This window comes from Epinephelus fuscoguttatus, linkage group LG15 (genome assembly GCF_011397635.1).
Source record: "Epinephelus fuscoguttatus linkage group LG15, E.fuscoguttatus.final_Chr_v1".
Taxonomy (NCBI): domain Eukaryota; kingdom Metazoa; phylum Chordata; class Actinopteri; order Perciformes; family Serranidae; genus Epinephelus; species Epinephelus fuscoguttatus.
The window spans coordinates 27965566-27988174 of NC_064766.1; the positions used below are offsets into that span (position 1 = coordinate 27965566).

General features: G+C 41.8%; 1 protein-coding gene across 2 annotated transcripts in view; it reads left to right on the forward strand.

Annotated features, from left to right (window-relative positions):
- The window catches only part of pik3r2 (phosphoinositide-3-kinase, regulatory subunit 2 (beta)), a 46045-nt gene that overhangs the window by 5282 nt on the left and 18154 nt on the right, over positions 1 to 22609 (forward strand). The window contains exons 1-3 of one of the 2 annotated variants that reach the window (XM_049597491.1): positions 3044 to 3183; positions 4901 to 5774; positions 20769 to 20861. In XM_049597491.1, the coding sequence (XP_049453448.1) occupies positions 5456 to 5774; positions 20769 to 20861 (412 nt within the window). In that variant the 5' untranslated portion in view covers positions 3044 to 3183; positions 4901 to 5455. Of the gene's footprint in view, positions 1 to 3043; positions 3184 to 4900; positions 5775 to 20768; positions 20862 to 22609 lie in introns of those variants that run through there. The other variant, XM_049597490.1, reaches the window with a different exon arrangement.

The window sequence follows — 22609 nt, forward strand, 5'->3', positions numbered from 1 at the left end:
ACTGAAACCGGTACAAGACAATGCATACGAGGCATGGTGTACTTCATGCAAAATGTTTGCCAAACTTGGCACAATGGGAATCAGGGCAGTGAAATCCAACTTGGGGAGTAAGAAACAGTAAATTGCGAAGAAAACTCTCCAAGAAACGCCATATGTTTTGCAGAAAAATGGCTAGTTTTATGTTCCAATAAATGTTTTTATTTTATTTTTATTATATGCGCCACATAGTAATGTACTAATTAATGTATCCATGGTTTGCACAACGTTTTATGCTAACATTTGTTTTGGCAATTGAGTTAAAGAATTTGCGCACACACACACACACACACACACACACACAAATCTTAGGGGTCCTTTTCAAGATTGTTGTTCATGTCACATGTTTATGTTAGAAATATTATATATAGGGATCAGTATCCACCTCAAAAATCAGTCGGGCTATAATAATGAATAATAACGTGTAGTGGAGTTGGTCGACATGACAATGTATAGAGTCACGTCAGAGATTTTCCAATACTTGGGAACTTATCTCTAGTTTTTTACATTTATTTTAGTTTTCTTTTAGTTACTGTGACACTGAATTGAATTATTTGATGATATTGCATCAGTGTAAAGAACTACTCTGATCTGCAAGATATTTACTTAGCTGGATCAGCTAAAAGCCGTCCTGACTGCTTCTACTGAAGTCACTTTAACATGATAGACTGTCATGTAATCATAGCATTATACAATTATGTATGGTGTGACAGAGGATTTTGTCCAGATCACCCAATGTAATATGTAGTAATAAGTCTATCATAGCAAAAGTGAAGGGCATAACGAATTATGTTCAAAACTGAGTTATCTACCAGTTCATGTCTGAAATCGTTTGATGTATGCAGCGCTGGAAAGTAGAGAATAATGATTTGTCCGACCAATTGTCCACAACCCAAGGATATTTACTTTGCAATGACATAACACTGAGAAAAGCAGGATATAGCTACTCATGTTTAAGCTGGAACCATCAAATGTTTGACATTATTGCTTGAAAATCAACTTTTACAATTTATCTGTTTTATATAATAAATGATTACATTTTCTGCCAATCAACAAATTGGTCAACTAATTGTTTTTAGCTTTTGATTAGTGCATGTCTTCTTATGTATAAATGAAAAAAGGCCTGCAACTAATGATTATGTCTGACTTGGTCATTTTACCAAGTAATCAGTGAGTTGTTTGATCTATAAAATGTCAGAAAATGGTGAAAAATGTTGATCAGTGTTTCCCAAATCCCAAGATGACGTCCTCAAATGTCTTGTTTCGTCCAAAACCCCAAAGATATTCAGTTTGCTGTCATAGAGGAGTAAAGAAACTAGAAAATATTCCCATTTAAGAAGCTGTAATCAAAGAATTTTTACCTTTTTTTCCTTAAAAATGGATTAAAACCTTAATTAATTAAATGGATGACAACTAACTGATTAATCATTGCGGCTTCAATAACTACCTACCTCATCATTTTTATTTGGATATTAAAAAACCAACCGTAAAAGATAATATTTTTCATATAAATTATATCTATCAAAATGCAGCAAGTGCACTAACACCAAAACACAAATGATCAAACACATAAACATACACGGTTTGCTGTCAGCAGCTCTCGTCTCCCTCGGCTGTGTTAGTGATGCTCTGAATAGCTTATTTGCCATTTTATATTATGCATACTGGTGTATAATGAACAGGTCAGAGCTGCACTGGCTGACTACACACATCAAGAGTCATTTGATGTCTGCAGACAGCAGAGGAAAATCTAGATGCCATTTTGAGTTCAGTCTAGGTCTCACTTCTTTCTCCCAGTTAAACAAAATGTCTGTGAATAAATGACACATGTGAAATCAGGGGAATAATGACTGACTGTGGAAGTATTATTATGTATATATAGAAAAAAGAGCTGTGTTATAATGCACAGTTGTCATTTATTTACCAGATATTATATTTTTTAACGTGTATAGCAGCACTTTGGAGTGGATGTTGTCATAGTTCCTGTTTTATAAAGGCCAGACTGTATTTTTCTTTCTTCTTTGCACCTTATCACACTTATCTCCCTGTTAACTCAGAAAAACAAAAATCTTCTCCTTTCATCCCATTGCACAACTCCAACATGACTCATGGAATTCTCTCCAATCACACGCAGCCTCCAGTTTTTCCATGTTATGTTTTTCATCATTATCCAGTGTCGGTTTGTTCGATTTTAAATCATCACGTCCTCAAAGATGACAAGCAGCCATCGGGGTTGCAAAGGTGAAAAAAAGTCAAGTGTGTGGGGAAAGGTGAAATTGTTTGGGTCAGATGTTTGATCACTGCCTAGATACATTTTCTAATATTAGAACGTTTCCTTGATTTGCCCGGCTTCTCTGGTGACTGGGGAGCACATGGCCAGAGCTGCAGCCAATCAGAGCGCAGGATTAGCTTTCCCTCTCTCTAGCAACAGTGAGTTACTTGCTGCCTATTCATTAATTATTTTCCTGTGGTCTCCCTCAGCCGTTTGGACTCGGCTGATAGCAAAGTGCTCCGTCTCTCAGTCTCACTCTGGTTTTTTCCTCTGCTTTCTGTCGCTCTCTGCTCTGGCTGAATAAAAACTCTTTAAAAAAGGATGGATCCTGTGACGCTGAGCTCACCAGCTGCTGCTGCTGCCCCGAACTATGAGCTACTACAACACTATCAGACCAGGACTGTAACAGAGATGACACTTCTCTCACCTCGCACGACTTTTTCTGCTCTGGAACTTAATAATGAAAAAGGATTACAGAATAAGAGCGCTCCCTGCGCACTGCTTTTTCTTTTTCTTCGCCTTCATCTTGTTTTTGCCTCTTTTCTGCAGCAGCGCTCTGACTGTAAACAAATAAAACATGGCAACTGGGAAAACGACTGGACTTTTTCGCTGGCTGAGGATGGGGGGGGGTGCCAGTTGGAGGCAGGACTCTGTGTGTGTTTGGGGGGGGGGGTTGGAGAGCAGGTGGAGAGAGGAGGGAGGGGGGTTTAGGGTTGGGGGGGGGGGGGGGGTTATGGTGGTGTGAGGATTGCGGGCTGTGGTTGGGTATGCCAGTGCCACGTGTCTAGCCTGGCACCTCTTGCTTCTCGGCTCGAAGGATGTTGGACCGAGAGTCTGGCTGAGCCTGTCCGGCTTCTCTCTGAACCAAAAGTGGGGTGAGTGTTGCACTCTGCTGCATCCTGTTGTCACTATAACTCTTAAACCTTTTTTTTTTTAACGATGATATTCTTACTCACGAAGGTTTGCAGGGAATGTACGTTCGCTTTTCGAATGTCGTGGTGGGGGGAGAGAGGATAATCTAGACTAAGGTTCGAAAGCATGCACTTTGGCATTCAAAGATGCACGTTTAGGTTTATTTTTTTATGCGCTCACCTGATTTTATTTAAGCGTCTGCAATGCATCACTCAAAACATTGTCCATTTAGCAACGTTAATGAAATGCTTGCACAACATCGGGCCTCGCAAACCAGGCCTATGGTTATTCGGATTTGGATGTTTTGGGAAATTGCCCCAAATAGCTCCTTACCCCTGACATACCAGACCAGAACTTCCATCCACCTTCCTGTGTCTTCCACCTGCTCCATCTCCTCACTGACATCCTTTCATCCCGTCCAGAGAGGTTAACAGGACCGTTGTCCTTGGTTGGTCCACAGACCACAGATGTCGTACTTAATCTGGAAAACCCTAATCTCTCCCTCTTCCTCGCTCCCTGTCTCATCTCTCAGCATAGTTGCCATTTTGAATTTGAACTTTGTAGCGTTTTTATTTTATTGACCCGCTCACATCTTAAATGGCCAAAAAGACACATTATATTTTGCTGTGGATTTTGTAATCCAGTGTTTCCAACCTCGTAAATTAGGATTTTTCAAATCGAGTGTTTGATAGGTTTGATTAATTTGATTTATTAGAAGCTTTTATACTGATAAAATCCAGTTTTAGGAAACTGTTATGTTGCTGTTACACGATAATAATTGCGCACTTGTGCTTGGCATTTGATTGGGCCTTGCCATCATTTTTATCAGAGAATATTCGTAACCAGTCTATTAATGACCTTTATGCTGTATATAGATACTGTGATACCATTAATTAGAGGGGGTGTGATGTTATGTGTAGAAACATTCTCTTTTTAGTGGTATTGTGCCGGGTTTGGTTGCTCACTTGCCAGTTCATTCGGTATTCTCGTCTTGAATAGACTTGGTACAGTATGATTTAGTAATTTTGACAGAATGAAGCCGAAAATATTTGTGAGGCAACACAGAGCTGCCTTTTTTCTCTCCTACGGAGAGGGAGCTGTTGCAAAGGGTTCTGCATGTTAGAAAAAATTCTGGTTGCCCTACAGCCGTGGTGCAGGTCTTAGTTTCCTTTGCATGCTCGTTCTGCGAAAACGTTTCCTTCGCCATTTTGCATGACTTTCTCTTGGATGCTGCCAATCGCACATGTTGTTGTGTAAGTTGCAGGGATGTTTATTTCACAGTGAAACTTCTTGTTCCTGTGGAAACTGTGATGCGTCAGTTCAGGCTGTGAGTGTGTGAATGTAGAGTGGAGGGAATGGAGGCTCCTGTCCAGGGACCCAGTCTGCTGTTGGTCATGACGCAGCAGCATCATCCGATCTCTCTGTCCTAACCGAAGACTGCACAAGTGCACGGAGCTGCCGCAGTTCGCCATTTTCATGCACCGCTTTAAGCATCGTTTCACATAGATATGTGCCGCCTTACGTATGGATGTTTATCGAATAGGAGCGACATTTATAGGGAGTTTATTTGTATTTTTCATAATTGCAGGTTTTGTTTTTTTTATTTTTTTGAGACTTAATTATAATCATGTTGTCCTCTTTTCCCTTTTCTTCATTTTTTTGGGTTTTTATGTCATGCAGGTCGGTCATAATCCCTGTCCAGAACATGTGGGAGCCTGAGAGAACCGAAGAGGATTAAAGACCTTCCCACTCTGCCACTTGTCCTCCAATCAGACCACTTCATTTGACCGCGGAGAGCCAGCGTTGCAGGGCCCTCGACTGGCAAAATCTTTTACCAGGCTGCTCCAGTTGCACCCAGCCAGCAGGTTATTCGCTGCTTAAAGAGCATGTTGCCAACGCTCTCCCTCTGCTCCATCATCTGGCTCAACCGGGGTATCAAACTGAGGAAAGTACACCAGTCCACCAACACCGGTCAGGTCTGAAACCGCTGCCTCCGCAGACATAGCAGCAGCAGAACGCTACCTTATCGATTTTTAAAAATGCTTCTAAGCTTTGGGTGACTCCCCCTCCTCCCCTCATCCCCCGACCCTCTAAACCACCAACACCAGAGTTTAGTGACTTTTGGTTGCTGAGGAGGATTCCTCTGTAGCCAAACCCTGTTGTTGCAGTGTGACTCAGGCTGCACCATCTCATCCCCTTTTCGGTGGCCATTTTGTTTTTTGCCTCCCTAACAAAATGGCGACAGAAGGTTTTCAGTACCTTGCCCTCTACGCATTTACCAAGGACCAGGAAGAAGACCTGGATCTGCAGCCAGGGGACCTTCTGACAGTCAGCAAGGCCTCTCTGCTGTCCATGGAGAACTACTCGGAGGGCTGTGTGGAGCAGCCCGAGCGCCTCGGCTGGCTCCTCGGGTACAACGAGCGCACCAAACAAAGAGGCGATTTCCCAGGGACGTATGTTGAGTATGTGGGCCCTGTGAAGATGGCGCTCCCATCGAGTCAACCCAGGTCCCAGCGACCTCTCCCTGCTGCTCCAAGATCAGAGTCGTCTCAAGGTAAGAGTCTTTATCTATATTTTATACTCTGTCACGTGTTTTTTTCAGCAGTGTCGCTGCACGATAACTGTCCTGTCTGTAATATAATGAACAGAATAACAATGCACTCGTTAGCACGACAACATTTCAAATTTTGACCTTAAAATATAGCGTTGCAATATCATGCATACAGTTGGAGTGAAAGTAGTTTGAGAGAGCAGCACAGAAGTTAGGTGATTCCTCAGTACGTAAATTAACAGACCCTTTTGTTGTTATTGTGCGACGAGTTTTATTCAGGGTGTCTGCACGTCCTTCCAACATATTAAAATGCCTCAAATTCAATTTTTATGAATATTAGGCCATAAAATAATTAGATAGCCTTAAAGTTGAACTTGAAGTTTAAATTGCAAAAAGCGTTTTATCTTATTTCACGTATCCATCTTTTAATTTTTTCTTGTCAATCTTACTGAAGCTCTTCTGTTTGAAGGCCCACATTTCTGTTGTTACAAACCTGTTGGCAAAATGTAGATTAATCCATAGTAACCATATTCCTACATAAAACCTACCTCTGCATGTACTCTTTATTTACCTGTAACCCTAACCTGTAATACTTGAACGAGAAGAGGATTTTTCCAACAATCAGTCTTACATTTGGTTAAAAATAAACTTGAAAAGGTCTTAAAAAGCATTAAATTTAAGTGTCTGACACCTGTAGACACATTTGCAGAGCATCTATTGTGAGTTTATGAGTGAAACCTTTTTTCTGTATGTAGGGTCTATGTTTATTTTTCTTTAAAATTTTGTCTCCTCTTTTTAAAATCATTAATGAAAACTTGTACGTATAATATAACATACCAACGTGTTTGATTTTATTTTCTAAGTGAGCCCCTGATATGCAGAAAAAATCAAATTAAGAAGGAGTGAGGCAACAGTTAACCCTCAGTAGGAATGTCAAGATATCTGTGATTTCTATCTTTGAAACAATACCTTGAAATATATCATTATTTGATAACATGGTGGACTACAAGTTAAAAATGTTATTCACAGATAAATGTAACAAGACTGTAACATGACAACGATGACTTCTCTGGATAATGGCAGACAATAGCAAAATGACTGACTGTAGTAAACAGCCAGTACTGCTGTATGGATACTGCAGGAAATGAGTGTCGAAACTACGTCAAATATTTAGAATCAATGTGTATTACTAGATTAGAACACTAACCTACGGTAATTCTTACAACTTTTTGTGCTTATATGAATTTTTATGGATCTGTCTTTTATCTTGGGAGGAGGTGTGATTTGTATTACGGTGGTGTCCCCCTGAAAGATTCAAATCATGAGGTGGAGATCCCTCAGATGTCTTAGATCCTTCACATCGAGCAGTCGTCTTTATATTATTATTAATTATTTATTTATTTTGTCAGTCAGTGTGCTGTGTATTTTTGGGCTTGTTTCCTCAAATTTAGCTACAGGATGAGCGTTCCTCAGTGTCACGCTGCTGTCCAGTACAGGCAGCTGCGTACGCGGAGGCAGCTGCCCGCAGGAGGAGGAGAGGCTCTGCTCGGTCAGGCTCCGAAATAACGTTATCTCCCGCCTGCTTCTTAGAAGTGGTGAATTTGCAGCTCACAGCAACTCAATACGATACAGTCTCTGGCTTTTGTTTGATATCAAGAGTCAGCAAAAAAATGTTGCTGCACATTTCCAATCTGTTAGCACGCATTAGCTTGGAAGGCTAACTATTACGTGAATGTTGCTGTCACCCCATTCAAACCCTCAAACTTTATATGTAAACAAAAAGGAACGAATAGTCGAATATTCAAATTGAAAAGCCAGATTTGATTCAAGTAACATGATTCGTATTCCCTAATTTTTTTTTTTTTTATCAAAATGTATATATTTTGTGACACAGTTTTGAGGGACCAGATCATCAACACAGATTTAAAAGCAGCTTATTGGCCGTCAGTCGGTGCAGTTGGTGTGTCGCTGATCATCCACCCCGGGAGTTTTGATAGGGCTCTCACATTTGGCAGTGACCTCGAGTTGACCCATTAATCTATACTTAAAACACGTCATAAGCCTTACCTCTTTGGAAGCACAGCTAGCCAAACTCACTGCTGAATAATAAAGGGCTAATCCGTCTACTTACTGGACTCTCCTGTACAGGTCTGGCATCGATTGTGTCCGTCTGTGTGGCCCCCTTTACATTCAACATTAACATGTGTCTCTGGCATCCAAACTGCATCTGGGCTTATCTGCACAAAAATGCTCGGCTCTCCTTTGCTGTGACTTGTTATTGACCCTCTACTCAACCCTGGGTAAAAGATCGCACAGGCAGGAGGGGCTGCAAGTGCTGTTTTTAACTGTGGACAAGTTAGAGATATTGGCAGTCAAATGATAAATGTGTACGTAGAAAGAAATGTTTTAATGTGTGTTTGTATTTTGTGCAAATTGAGAGTTATTCCAGGGAATACAATGTCACATTTTTTACTCCGAGATAAGTGCTGTTCTTTCATACCTCTCTTCACTCCTGTGACTTTGCAAAATAGGCACGTCTGATATTTATTCATAATGGTAAGAGCCTGCTTTCAGCTGCGGCAGCGTCCAACTCAAACATACACTTGGCTCGGATCGGTCGACCTTAGCAAGCTCTACTTCAAGTAAAAACTTTGATTTGTTACCAAAGTTCCTCCACACTCCCAAGATTTCCATCATTTTCTCCTCATTAGCACTCCCTTGCTTTTGGCTGCAGCTGGTTAATTTATTGCTTCCCTGTACGGGATGCCAGAGGAAAAGGTGCAAAGGGCCAAAAGATTAATAAAAGTTTTTATATCATTCTGCATATAAAATCGTACATTCCTCCTCTGTTGAAAGCCGTATTCTCTGTGTGCTTTTTTTTTTTTTTTATGACAGATGGACTAAGTACCACTCTGAGCACGTAGGCTGTGAACTCTGAATTACCTCTGGTCGAGCCAATTGGCTATTCATCGTGTACAACACAGTACACTGGGCCTCATTCAAATTCATTAGTTTGAATTCATTTCTCTGTATTTTTTTCCCTGAAAAATCCCCCCCAAAAAAACCTGGAGAATATCATAGCTGCAGCACAAAGGGCTCCAGTTTTCTTATCACATGAGAGTTCTCCATGCCAATAATATAATAAAAACTGAGTGTGTATCAGTGAATAAGCCCAGGCTGTAACATTTCCAGTCGAGGCAGGTGAGGAGGACAACAGTATCCTCGTGGTTTGATAGACGGTGAAACAAACCAGTTGGGCAGCAGGCGTTTGTGTCTGTGATCTGGAGAGACAGGGGCTGAAGAAGGGGGTTGAGAGGGGGGTGAGTGGCAGGGCAGTGGCTGGAGGAAGGATACCTTGGCTTAGCACCAGAAGTGCATTGTAGATTAGAAATGGCGAAGCCCAAATTTTACAAATATCATCTTCATTTCCCCGAAGGAACCGAGGCCCTGGACGTCGTGTGAATAGAGCTATTGTTAGTGTGGCCCATTTACTATTCGCAGGGATTGTAAGGTTTGGTATCGAGGAGCAGCACCAAGGCCTGGTGGTGAGGAAGGTTTAAACCCAAAGTCCATCCTTTAACATGCAGCTGAATTTTCAGTGGAAAAAGCAATTTGGTATTAATTCATTTACCTAAACTACAGTTTCAGAACACAAAACTTTCGTAGCAGCTTGTTTGCTTTGACAAGAAAGTTCAAAGTGCAAGGGAAAACTCAGTCCTGCACTTTGCAGCACTTATGGCGTATTCACACAACGAGCAACACAACAACAGGCTGCTAGTCAGTTTCAATTGAAGCTGGTGACATGGAGCTACAGACTGATGCCTGACTGATGGCCTCAACTTTTTACAACACTCCGATGATGCAGTGAAGCTTTAACCAGTCATCTGTTCTTGTTTCTAGCAGTGGTGCTGTGTCATTTAGTTAAGTTAGCCGAGGATATGCTAGCTTTGCATTGGGGCGTCAAAATGTGATTTTAAAGTTGGGCTCAGACATTGAATGAAAGCATAGGTATTTTTATGGCCAAAAACAAATTTAAGATGGCATTGAGTTGAGATGCTTTGATGCAACTAGTAGATGCATGATAATGTAACTGTTCTAAGAGTGCTTGAGAAAGACTTCAACTCCAACTCCCACGTCCCAACTAATACTCCTGAAAACATATGTCACATGACCACTCATGTACGTGTGCATACTGGTGCAAACAAGAAGCAAACCGTCTATTCCGTCTAGGGATGATAACGTCGCTGGACATGGGAATTGTTGCAAGTAGCTCACCTCCTGCACATGTAGGCAGTAGCAGCATTAGAAAATGCAGAATTTAGGAGAGAAGAAAGGACACGTGACTGAAAAGACCCAATCAGGAAGCGAACATAGGGTGTCTGCATCATTGTTTTCAAATGTTGCTGCCCGTCAACATTAAAAGTTAGCCCTGGAGTTTCAAACCAAACAAGGTCAAAGGCGTTTTCAAAGTCTCCATTTTAGGCGTTTGGAAACATCGGAGTAGTGTAATAATGTATAATAGGTGTAATCTTAGCAAAAGTTATGTGTTTTAAAACAGAAGAGTATATGCGTGGATGTAGCCTGAGTTTAGGTGCACAGAAGAAAGCATTTTGTAGTAATCTGGAAAATTAAGTTTGGAACTCAGTCCTTAAATGCACTGCAGTATTGTAACTGTAAAACCCATGTTTACATGCAGCTCCCTGGCTGTCAGGTTTCTGCTTAGACCTCGATCATACTTGGAAACATAATTTCAGCTTTTGAAAGCTGAAATGTTTTTATCAATGATTAACTCATGATTGTTGTTTGTTCGTGATCAGAGTATTTTGACTAAGTGCACTGCGAGGACTGGCATCGTTTCTTTCTGTTCTCCTGTGTGCAAAATTGCTTTTTCACACTTATTTATTTCAGTTTCAGTTTTAGTCAGACATTTGGACTGAATTATTTTGAGTACACATTGCTTCTACGGCGATACTTTCTCAGTCTGAAGTCTTTGTCAGGCAAACGCATGCATGCAAAACTCTCATGGGAAACCCACTTATGTACAGATTTCCAAGAAGTAGGTTTCTTTAGCAGTAAACTGGGTTTTCCTTAATCCCCTCGCACAGATTAAGAAAACAAGGTTTCTCATTTGCATTCAGGAAATCAGGTTACTGCAGAATGTCGACAACAACCTGTCTACTTTAGTGCATGTAAATGTGCCAATGTTTTTCAGCAGGCAAAAATGCAAAGCGCAGATTTCTTGTTGGCCAAAAGATGCAAATGGCTTTTCTTCTTGCTAAAATTACACAGTAAGAAGAGGATTCTGGGTCGGATGATGACGTCGTGTTAGTGTGAATATTTGTCTAAGATGGACTGCAATAGAAGTGTGCCTGTCCTACTGATGCAGCATACTGTTTTTACTTTGAAAAATAGTTTGTCAGAATGGGTTTTGGCTGGTAAACTAACACTCAGCCAGCTTTGGTGTCAGTACAGCTTGGAGTGATAGATGTAAGTGCACTTTTCAAGACAACTTGTGAGTAGAAAAATCAGTTTTGGTCACAGATTCTGAGGCAAAACGTTTCTCAACTTGCAGCAGAAATAATTCTGCAAACCCAAAGAGTTTTTTTTCTCTTTCCCTCCTTTATCTCTCTCCTCTCCCTGGCCTCACTTTAACTGCCTGCTGAAGTGAACCATGGCTTGGCATGTTTGCAAACTCCTCCCTTCGCCCTCCCTCCTTCTCTCCCCCTTCTCCCTCGTCCTCCCTCCTTTCTGCAGCCTCCCTCCCTGATTCACATACATGTCTGATACTGTCTCTGGGCAGCTATAAACCATGTTAGCAGGGCCAGTTCTCAGAAAGGAGAGGCCTCAACTCACTCCCCGCTCCCTGCGCCTTACCAGGAAAACACTTTCAAAGAACCCATGGAGGGGGGCGGAGGGGCTGAGACAGTAGAGAAAGTGAATGGGGAAAGATATGGAGAGGCTGGAGAGGGAGGGAGGCGAGGGCCACAGTGTAAGCCAAGGCCACCCTATCCTACTGCAAACCAGCTGTATTTGGTTTCTCCTCTAACTGTTGTATTATTCTCCTGGAGTTTTGTAAATTTAGCATGTTACACTTTGCAGAGCTATAGAAGATTTTATTCTCTGGAGCATTTCTTCAGTGCCGGAGCAGTAAATAAGAGCTCATTTAGGCGAGGAGTGGACTTAATAAAAGATTAATGGCTTTAGCAAATCAGAAACAGAGTGAAGTACATTTTGTTTAGTTGCTCAGTGCAGGCAGGAGTGAAGTTTAATTGTAGACAGTGATTGTGCCAAATGTGATTCACCCCCGTGCAGTTGTCATGAAAGGGGAAACTAGCTACCGAGACCAAACTGTTTTTTTGTACCAGGCTGTAAACATGTTTATTTCTGCTGTTGTGTTGGGCAATTTAATATGGGTGTGTATGGAGATTGACTTCAGCCAGCCTCAAGTGGTCATTCAAGGAACTGCAGTTTTTGGCACTTGAGCATTCAACTTCATTTTTCAACCCTGGAGGTTACAACACGTAACTTAACAACAACTTTTTTCTCTCTGATGACAAAGTTCTCTATTAAAACATGATCCTGATGTTACTGGTGGCCATTTTCTGCATACAGTGATCAAATTTACTTGCACCTTTGTGTAAATTTACGTCTCTTATTAACATTTTGCTGCCCCTGACTAAGAATTTTCCTAGTTGACCATCAGTCGTCATTTAGGACCATTAGTCGACTAGTCCCCCGCATGTTTACGATATTAATTTAATGAATAAATTATATATTTTGGGCGGGGCAACACAATGGTTTGAGTTAAAGGTGTGAGAAAGAACAGTGTCAGTAACATTGTTAACACTGTGCTACATTACAGAGAAATACAAAACCGTACAAATGAACCTTCATTAATATAGGCCTATATTTTATCTACAAGTGCACGTCACACACTGAGCAAGCCGCCTGTTAATGACGCTGTGGGCTAATGGGCATGTAGCTACTTCCATGTTTCAGATGATACGTCATGTTTTTTTGATCAACACCGACATCACTCTGTGAAATATTTTAATGCACTTTTAATATTTAAATAAACAGAGCAATGCTTTGACTTCCATGTTGTGCTACATTCCTGCTAATTAACAAATCTTTGCATCGAAATAAGATTTAAAATGAGGTTCTTTTTCACCTGAATTCAGTGCATCTGCAAGAAGCAAAATATAAATGAAATTGTACCCAAAATACAGGCTGACTAAAAATAAATATACCTTCACAGACAGAATGCAACCAAATGAAAACTGTTTATTGGATACGCATCTTTGGTTGAATTGAATTCAATTGCATTGTTTGTTTCTTTCAGTCAGAGTTAGAGAGCTGGATGGAAACCAATCCACCGCTGCATTTATTTTCTTAACACAAGTCACGGTACACTGTGCAGCGCCACTGTTATGGATGTGTGACCTGATGCTAGACAAAAAAGGCGATTGGAGAGGTGACGTTAGCAAAGTTATTCTTCTCGGCCTTCATGCATTCATCGTAATGCAGGTTGTGGTGTTTTATTTTAAGGTAGATTAAAGTTAGTTGTGTTGCTTTGCAGCATAGACACAGTTGTTTTCTCCTACATTTGAAATACTTCCAAACAACGGATGGTAGGTGGTTGATGAACAGATGGTTTTCATTTTGCCCGTTTTGCCAGTTTCTTACAGACTGCTGATGCAGGGTGCACATGTAGCGGATGCTTCCCAAACATGGAGACTAAAGGGCTGTTAAGGAAGGGCTTGATTTGATATGCAGCTCAGTGCTAAGAAGCAGAGCATGCATTTTAAACATCATTATTGCAGTCTATCGTGTTCATTTCATTGTGAGAAGCCAAAATTGTGATTGTGATTAATATTCAATCAATCGTGCAGCCCTCCTGTGAATGCTCTGTTTGACTGCAAGCATAAAACGTCTAAATCAGCCTGTTATTACAGGTTTTATAGCTCATCTCATGCAATTAATATGTTTTCTCAGCAGTGCCTGTAGGCCTGTAAAACCAGATCTAGCATCATGCAGAGATCACCTGTCTTTGACATGGCTGCAGAGGCTCACTCGTATACGTGTAGCTTTGAAGCATGTTGTGACAGAGGAATGGCTGGTGAGCCCATCATAATGCATTGCCTGTCTGCATAGTTGGGATGCAGTGAGGACGTGTAGCAGTGAAACCTGACCAGCAGCATACACACTGTTACACACCAGCCGAGAGCCAGACACCAACTGGCCTTGTCACCACTGTACATAAGAAACACATGCTTGGAGTAACCAACATGGTTTGAAAATGTTTTGGCAGATTTTATACTCATTTGTTGATACTTTCAATTTAGCCGCAGAGTGGTGCATTTGGAGGGCAGTGAAACTTTAGGAAGTTAGTGACATCTGGTGAAATAATGCAGATTAAAAAAATGGAAGAAAGTTTCAGTGGAAATGAACATAAGTTAGTATTTAACACACAGCAGGCGGAGTTTGTTAAGGACCCAGCATCCAGTGATTTTGGTAAACTGAAATAGGCAATGCTTGTGTTTGTACAGGTTATTAAAAAAATGATTTAAGTCCTCCTTGAGGTATTCAGTTACACTGGAATAGAAAAGAAAATTAGTTGTTGGGATTCGTAGTTCTTCGTAGACCTTTGCAGATAGAAGTTTGACAATCTTGAGCTTAAAGCAGGATTCACTTACTCACAAACAAGGACTCTGAGGTGCACCTGAAATCACTGAAAAAAACTAGTAATGGGCCTTTAGCATTAATATTTTGTCAAACTTTACAGAAGTACAAATGGATTCATGAAGCTGACTGCACTTCTCAACTAGGGATGTCAGCTTCGGTTAATGTGCTTTTGATAGCCCGACAACCATTAATTGGTAACTGCTTAATTTTTCAGAGAAAGAAAACACTAAATGAAGTGACACACAAGAGGCCTTTCCTTTTGGTCCGGTGCTCCGTGGATTCTGTGAGCTTTAGTGACACATTCCAAGGAGCAATCCCTTTTCAACCCGGTCTCACTCCAAAGTTAACGAAATCCGGCACTTGGGCAGTGACTTGTGGCATTAGACACTGACAAAATTAGCTGTCCTTTAATGTCTGCATGATACGCAGCAGGTTGCCATTACAGTTAAACGGCAGTCAGCGGTGTCGGGGGGAAATGCGGTGGGACAAGAATGAAAGTTAAGGCAGTGAACGTCCAAGTGGGGTGGACAGGAGTGGTGGTGGATGGGTCCAACAAACACCAACCTTCACTTGGGAGAGTGGTGCTCGCGTCCCGCAAGATTATACAGATTATACAACTTGTGAAACAAAAGTGTGTATGCATGTAACAGCCAGAACTTGACATGTCATCCCAGAAAGTCAATAACCAACACACCCAGGGTACCTTTCACATCATATCTGGACGTGGAAAGTCCATGACCAGATTTTGACATGTGACGAGGTCAGAATGAGAATGTATTGCCCTTGATGAGTTGGTGAAATGTTAATGTTTTGTGACGTAAATGTCTTGCCTTTTATCGTATTTTCTGTTGGCTTTGTTGACAGACAGCCAAGTTGGGTGGGAGCTAGTTTGTGGCGCTGCTCATTTGGTGATTACTGTTGACAACACGCTCCTGGTGGCGGGACTGATTTGCTGCTGAAACATGGTGGCCATTTATCAGGCTCCCACCAGGTAGCCCCAGTGAGTAAGCGGCATCATTTTGAACCACAAAACCCTTTTAGCACAACTATGTTAGCACCACTAGCTGTACTGACACTGCTAATGGTGAGCTAACAGTTACAGTTAACAGTGCTAAAGGGCGTTTGCGGCTTGGGGGGAGATTTGAGGGTGGCCACCATGTTTCCACAGAAATGCTGTTGGGTCAGGACAGCATTATTAGCTGTAATTGCCAAATGAGTGGCACCACGAGCTATCTCCCACCAGATCAGGTTGGTGCGCAGTGCAGTAGCTTGAAAAGGTATCAAAATTAACCTTTTAGACCAACATGTAACCAGTTAAAAATATTCTTGGCAGTAATGCGATTAATGGTTAACTGTTGACATTCCTAATCTTTAACCTAAAATGTGAATTCAACAGTGTTTTCTTGAATTAAAAACAGCGAAATCCAAAGTTCTTGCTACATAGCAAATGATCAGTTGTTGTGCCAATAGTGGTAGTTAAGATGCATACTCAAATTTCAGTGCCACACATTCACGAAAAATCTGTACAGATCCAAAGTGTTGGGGGTGTTGGACTAAAGTGAGGAAATTCCAGAGGTTTAATTCAGGCAGTGAAATCCTGTGAATGAATTCATGCTGTATCTCTGCATTTGGAGAAGCTTCAGTTTCTGACACAGACCTCTGAGAGGGAGAATGCAGCAGAGCCAGCTACGTATTACATAAGCACACTGATGCAGAAGATACAGAGCAAATATTTTGCCTCACATAGCTTCGCTTCATCCAGTCTACTTTTTGCCTGTCTGCTGCTCGCCCCAGATTGAGCGAGCGAACGCACAAAGACAGGATCTGCAACATTCACCCGACCATCACAGTTCCAGCTTCATGTGTAGATAGTCAAACATGACTTTGTAGTTTACAGCACGGATGATGTTGCTCTGACTTTATCAAAGCATCTCTGAAGAAAAACTGTGAACACAGTCATGAGATCTCGCCTAGAAAAATTCTCTGACAATGAATGCATGCATAAACTAGACTTACAAGGCCTCAAATGCACCGGGACTTTCTTGTTAAAGTGCAAGAGCGCCAAACTACACTCCGTCATGCTTTTTTTTCTCTCTCTACTTCTTTCTCTCTATCTGTTTCTCCCATTGGCTGCGTCTCAGGGCATGTCAAGTCATAAGCCTGTCTCCCAGTGTGCAGTCTGCCAAGGAAGTGGTTCTAATTGACTAACAAGTTGCTGTTACTTTATCTCTGCCTCTCTCTGCCTTTCACTCTTTTTCCATACCTTTCCAAAACCCTGACAGGACTGCTTTTGGCAGGAAAAACTTAAAAAAAAAAAAAAAAAAAAGGACTCCTTTGCACGAAAGTCAAAGTTATTTTTTTTCTTTTTGAGTTTAGAGACAGTGAAATAAAGTGTCTATGTTTGTTTGCATGTAGGAGTGAGAACGTTCCTTCCCCCTCCCCTCCCAAACTGTTGGAGAACATTCATTTTGTGGTTTTATAGCCTATATTTGTACTTATTTCCCTGCTTTATTTGATTTCCATGTTTTATTGCTTGCATCCTGCCTAAACTCAGCCGCAGAAGAGCTCCATGAAGATTGGCTTGTGCTGAATAATTAATACATTCTGCTTTCTGAAGCAATAGCATTTGCATTTGGCTGCATCTGTAATTATGACAATCCAGCCTTACTTAGACAGCGTTTACTTACTCTGGCAATAATGTTTTAATTAAATGAAGGCGTGGAATTAAGCAATATGACGAATGACATGTTGGTGAGTTTTGTTGTAAGTCAAGGCATTTTATACAAACCACTTGCCAGAATAAATGTTGGCATAGTACATTTCTGCAAACCATGGATGTGGAACATTTGTACTTTATTATGTAGCTGATATGTTGAAACTTGACGTTTCAAAAATACTGTGTTATGTTTAGGCACAAAAAACACTTGGTTATGGTTAAGAAAGAATTTGTTTTCACGTTTCTGGTGGCACATTCACGGCTAGAAGTGCTGCTGATGTCTCCCCAAAATTAACTGGTTTTGATGGTACATTCACGGCTGGAAGTGCAGCCAATGTCTCGTTAAAAACAACCGGTTTTGGTGGCACATTCACAGCTGGAATTGCCACCAATGTCTTGCTAAAAACATCCAGATTTGGTGTCACATTCAAGACTGAAAGTGCCATCGATGTCTCGCTAAAAGCAACCGCTTTGGTGGCAAATTCACGGCTGGAAATGCCAACGATAACATGCTTAAAGAATATCCACTTTTGTTAATTGTTGGTCTCGAACAGTGGTCCACAGCTTGGCAGCTGTCTTGCCCGGGTGTCATGCCATCCCCTATCCTCTCCACTTTGTCACCCGATGACAAAGTCAGCTCTTCTACATGTTTTCAGAACGATGTTATTTCTGAAATGTTGATACAATTCATACAAAATGTACAACTGTAACGTATCTGTGGTTTGTAGAAACGGACAATGCCAATATTTTCTTCATGGACTGATTGTATCGAACGTGCAAAGGCAGAAACAAGCAAAAATCAGTTCAGTGGTTTGTTGAGACTTCAAATCTTGTCTCTCAGGCGCAAAGACAGATCTTGTGTGATGTTAGTGAGCCACAAAACTGCCAAAGGCCATGCTCAGGCCTACATTAGCACTGTTTAAAAACGAAGCCATCGCGTTCACTTCAATGAGACATCTACAGGGCTGCAGACAGAGTTAGCTAGTAAGTAATACAGGGTTGCCCGGCAAAAAAGTTTAACTGTGCTCATATTTTTGCAACACAACGATATTATTAGGTCAACGCACCAATCACAGATGAGCAAGCTCACATTTGTTGCAGATTACCCTGTATAGGTATGGATATATATGTTAAGCCCCTTTCACACTTGCAAACTATCCCTGAAATGTTCAGGAATATTTCCTGCATGGGGTCATGTGTGAATGGGAGCAGGGATCCATATTCAGGGAACTCTGTGCTGCCAATTTCCCACCTCAAGACTAAGTAACCTTTCAGGGAAATGCAGGTATACCTGTAAATGAAAGCAGTAACGGTACAGGGACACGCACCTAAGGGGTTACGTCCATCTCACGAAAGATACTTTCACATGGAGGGAGCCAATGATCACGAGACACCACTGATGACGTATTTGAATCTGTAACTCATTTATGATTCAGCATATACGCCAATACAAACTTGTTGAATACTAAATACATCACAAGGACACTGGCACAGAACAAAAACAGCTCTTCACCTGCCATTTTCCTGAAAATAGTAAGAGGTGTCTTGCGCTGCGTACACCTACATCCAGCCTGAATCCATCCTCATTTTCTCTGAGTTTCTAGCCATCTGTTAAGCTGTCCCCTGCCCAATTTATTCTGCCATTGCCAGGGGATAAGCGAAAAGGCGCAAAATAAAAATGCTCCTGAATGTCCTGCAGGTGTGAATAGTGAAAATCACTCCCAGCGCCTGTTAGGTTATCCCAGTTATTTACTGGGAACTATGTGTGAGAGAGGATTTAGGTGGAGGATAAAATGATTGTCACTGTGATAACTTTCCATAGTCGTATCCTGTTACAAATCATTTTTCAGTGTTGGGTGTCTGAAAAGGCTTAAAACTTATGGATCCATTACTCAAACTGGACTCCCTGGATTGTATTTCGTATTCTCATACCCTGCGAACACAACCGCTTGAGTTGTTTTAATGCAGTGCTGTTTCTGGACTGAAAGGAGAACAAACTGTTACATTACTTTGTTTTAGCTCGGAGCACAGTCTGTCCTTAAGTAGCTTTTATACCTATAAATCTCACAATGCGTATATGAGTTGTTTTGGAAGGCAGTGACAAAAGATATTATTTAAAGTATGTAGTTTGGTGCTAACATGTATGTAAAAACTGTACTGCACACTGAAGAGAGACACTCTGTGATGAGAGGAGAGGGGGGGAAGGGCCCTGGCAGCCAAAATGGCCAACAGGGATAAAGAAGAGGCAGAGGTCTGTCTGTGTGCTCGCTAGAGAGCCGGAGACACTGCCAGGCAAAGTTTCCATGTTTAACCGGCAGGCATGGAGACAGAGAGACAGAGAGAGAAAAGGGAGGAAAAAAAGGAAAAGAGAGATCGAATAAAAACTTTTGTAAAAGGGGAGAAAAAGAAAAGAGAAGGAGCAGAGAAGAGAGAGAGTCCAGCAAGAGCAAGAATGCAAGGGAGCAAAGGACAGCGAGAGGGAGCACGAGGCAGAGAGACATCCAGAGAAACTGAGAACAAGAACCAGAGCGGGAGCGAGAGAGAGAGAGAGAGAGAGAGAGAGAGAGAGAGAGAGAGGGGAACGGAATGTGCTGACGCGGCGTTTCTTGTCTGAACTCCCCAAATTAATAATCAGCAGCGGTTTAGCCGAGCCGTGCCAGGAACAGAAGCCTACTGCCAAGCCCCGGCCAGGCCAGGCCCTCCCTGCTCCCAGCGTTACCCCCACCCCTCACCCCAGTACCTCCCTTCCCCTCCCCCCCTCACCCCCCAGCTCACAGCCCCGGTCTGGGGCCGAATAGGAGGCGCTGCCTGCCTGCCTGTCCGGGCCGGGCCTGGCACACTGCCACAGGGCTTTTGCTTGTTCAGGAGTTTTGATTAAATCCTTTATTGTGCTCCACTCACGCAAAGAGCTAAGGCGAAACACCGAGCAGGACGGAGCGGAGGGGAGGAGAGAAAGCGAGAGGGTAGAGAAGAAAAGGGGAAAAAAAGAGAGGGGAGGGGAGCGAGGGAGGGAGGGAAATGGGATCTCTCTTTTTTTCCCCTCTTGCTTTCTCCTTTTCTCTTTCTCTCGCAGTGAAAAGATGTTTGATTTGGTCTATGGGGAGTTGTAAAGTAGATAAAGTTTTTGCTCGCCATCAGCAGCCTGTTTTTTTTTTTTTCCTTTTTTATTTTCACTCCTCCGTATAAAGCCTCTCTTCATTCTTTTGTACATTTACCAAATTGTTCTGGTTTTCTTATCATATATCTCATCAGCTAGACTTCCAGACTACAAACTATCACAGCACGATGCATCACAAGCTTCAAGTTTTCTCTGTGTTTTAGTTAGCGTTAGGAGCTTTTATTTTTTATTTGAAGACTTGTCAAACTGCTGCTCTTCCTTTTTTGCAAAACAGGTGTGCCTCTTGCGAAACGGACCCTCAAATTCTCCATATTTTATTGTGTTCCTCGCCGATTTTATATATTCTCACCACATTACACACGCTCTACATCTCCAACTGCTCCTAGTTAACTGTGCCCTTGTCAGTGCTGCAGCACCCCTGTGGCCTTTCAGAGGCTTTGTGCCAGAATTGTAACAGTGATTTGTGTTGTTGTTTCAGCTGTTTCTGTGCCGGACCTGAGCGAGCAGTTCACACCGCCAGAGACGGCTCCCCCAGCCCTCGTCAGCCTGATCCAAGCCATAGAGAAGAGAGGTATATCCATGTCAGCCGGCCAACGTACTCGTCTGTCTCGCCTCCCTGTCTTTCCGTCTACGTGCGACTGTCTCCCTCCCTCCCGCCATCTGCCTCTTGCTCTCATGCCAGTGTTTGCACAAGTGTAGACTTATAGACATGTGGATCCAGCCAGGCAGATGTAGAAGTGCACGCACAAGCTCGTGCACACTCGCAGCAGGTCCTTGAGTCGGTTAGCGACTCGATGTAGATTTCCTATGTTTAAGTTTAATGTGGTTAAAGTCAGAGCAGTTCTCGTTGGCCTCACTGAGAGTCCTGCACAGTGGGTTTGAGTCACACTATGTTATTAACAAATAGCTCTCAGTGGGACTCCATTCACAGTTTTTTCTGTCTTCCTTTTTTTTATTTTTTCTCTGTCTGTTTGTTTCACTCACTCACTCACTCACACACACACGCACACATTTGTGGGGTTGCAACTACTAATTATTTTCATTAGTGATTAATCTGCAGATTATGTTCTCTGTTAATGGGTTTGTCATTCAATGTAGATTAAATGTCAAAAATTTGTCAGAGCTATAATGTCTTCAAACTGCTTGTTTTGTCTGACCAATGTGTGAAATTCATGGGACATGGATCATTCAACACGTCATACCTGCTACACAGTCTCTGTCTTTGTAGCGTGTGATTCTGCCAGCTTCACTGTGTGCATATTGAATTTTGCCAAGTGATAGTGTAGTTGTTTATGGAGGGTTTGGAAGCGTACACTCTATATTAAGTGGCACTGAATTAATTAACTGGATTGTTTAAACTACAGGATGCATTGATTTGATTGATTTATTTTAATGTGAAATGTAAAGACAAGGTTGTTCTGCTGTGTCGCATGTCCTTTGGTACAATTAGGTATTCATTTTAAACATTTTAAAACAGATTTTAATAGATTTTTACACAGTTTTATATAGTTTCTACTTGTTGGAGGGCCGTGTTGCGTGTGGAGAAAAAAACAGTGGTCAGTGTAGCAGCTTGCAGCTTCAGCTGATTGTAATAGACGTGCTCTGCTATTGATAAGTTGCTGCAGACGTGTCGTGCTGTGTCTGTGCTCCATGTATTTCGGCCACAACAGCCCAAAACTAGCAGCAAATTATCACAATGGAAGTGGGAATTTGGGCAATTTTTGTTGAAAATTACTGAAACAGTGAATCAATTATCAAAATAGTTGTTAGTTAATTTTCTGTGAATTGACCAATCGATTAATTGACTCATTGTTTCAGCTCTACACCTATGCATACCTAGGCATATGCAGAGATAGTCGCATTTAATGTACAACGTAGTACACTTAACCTTATGTAGTTAATCTTTATAGTATACCTGTTAGGTCCATGAAGGAGGTTACATTTTCAGTCCCAGTTTTCATGGTACTTGGAGAAAAGGTGTAGCAAGGACCAACGAAGAACCCATTAAATCAACCACATTATTTGTGAGATAGGACATTTTGCCTTGGTAGAATAAAAGCCTCAAATCTTACAGGGACCGTTCAGATCTTTTGAAGTGGAATTATATGTGATACCTATCCACAGTCAGTTTATTACCCACAGTAGATGTCAGTCAGCATGCTCCAGTTTGGAGAAGCAGCCTTTATTTAGTCCAACACAGAAGCTAAGCTATGTACTGTTGTGAAAGGGGGCAGCAGCAAAACATATTTTAGCCACAATACATATTTTCATCACTTTACCTGGCTGTCAGATATCGATTTCTGACTGGGAACTGGAGCT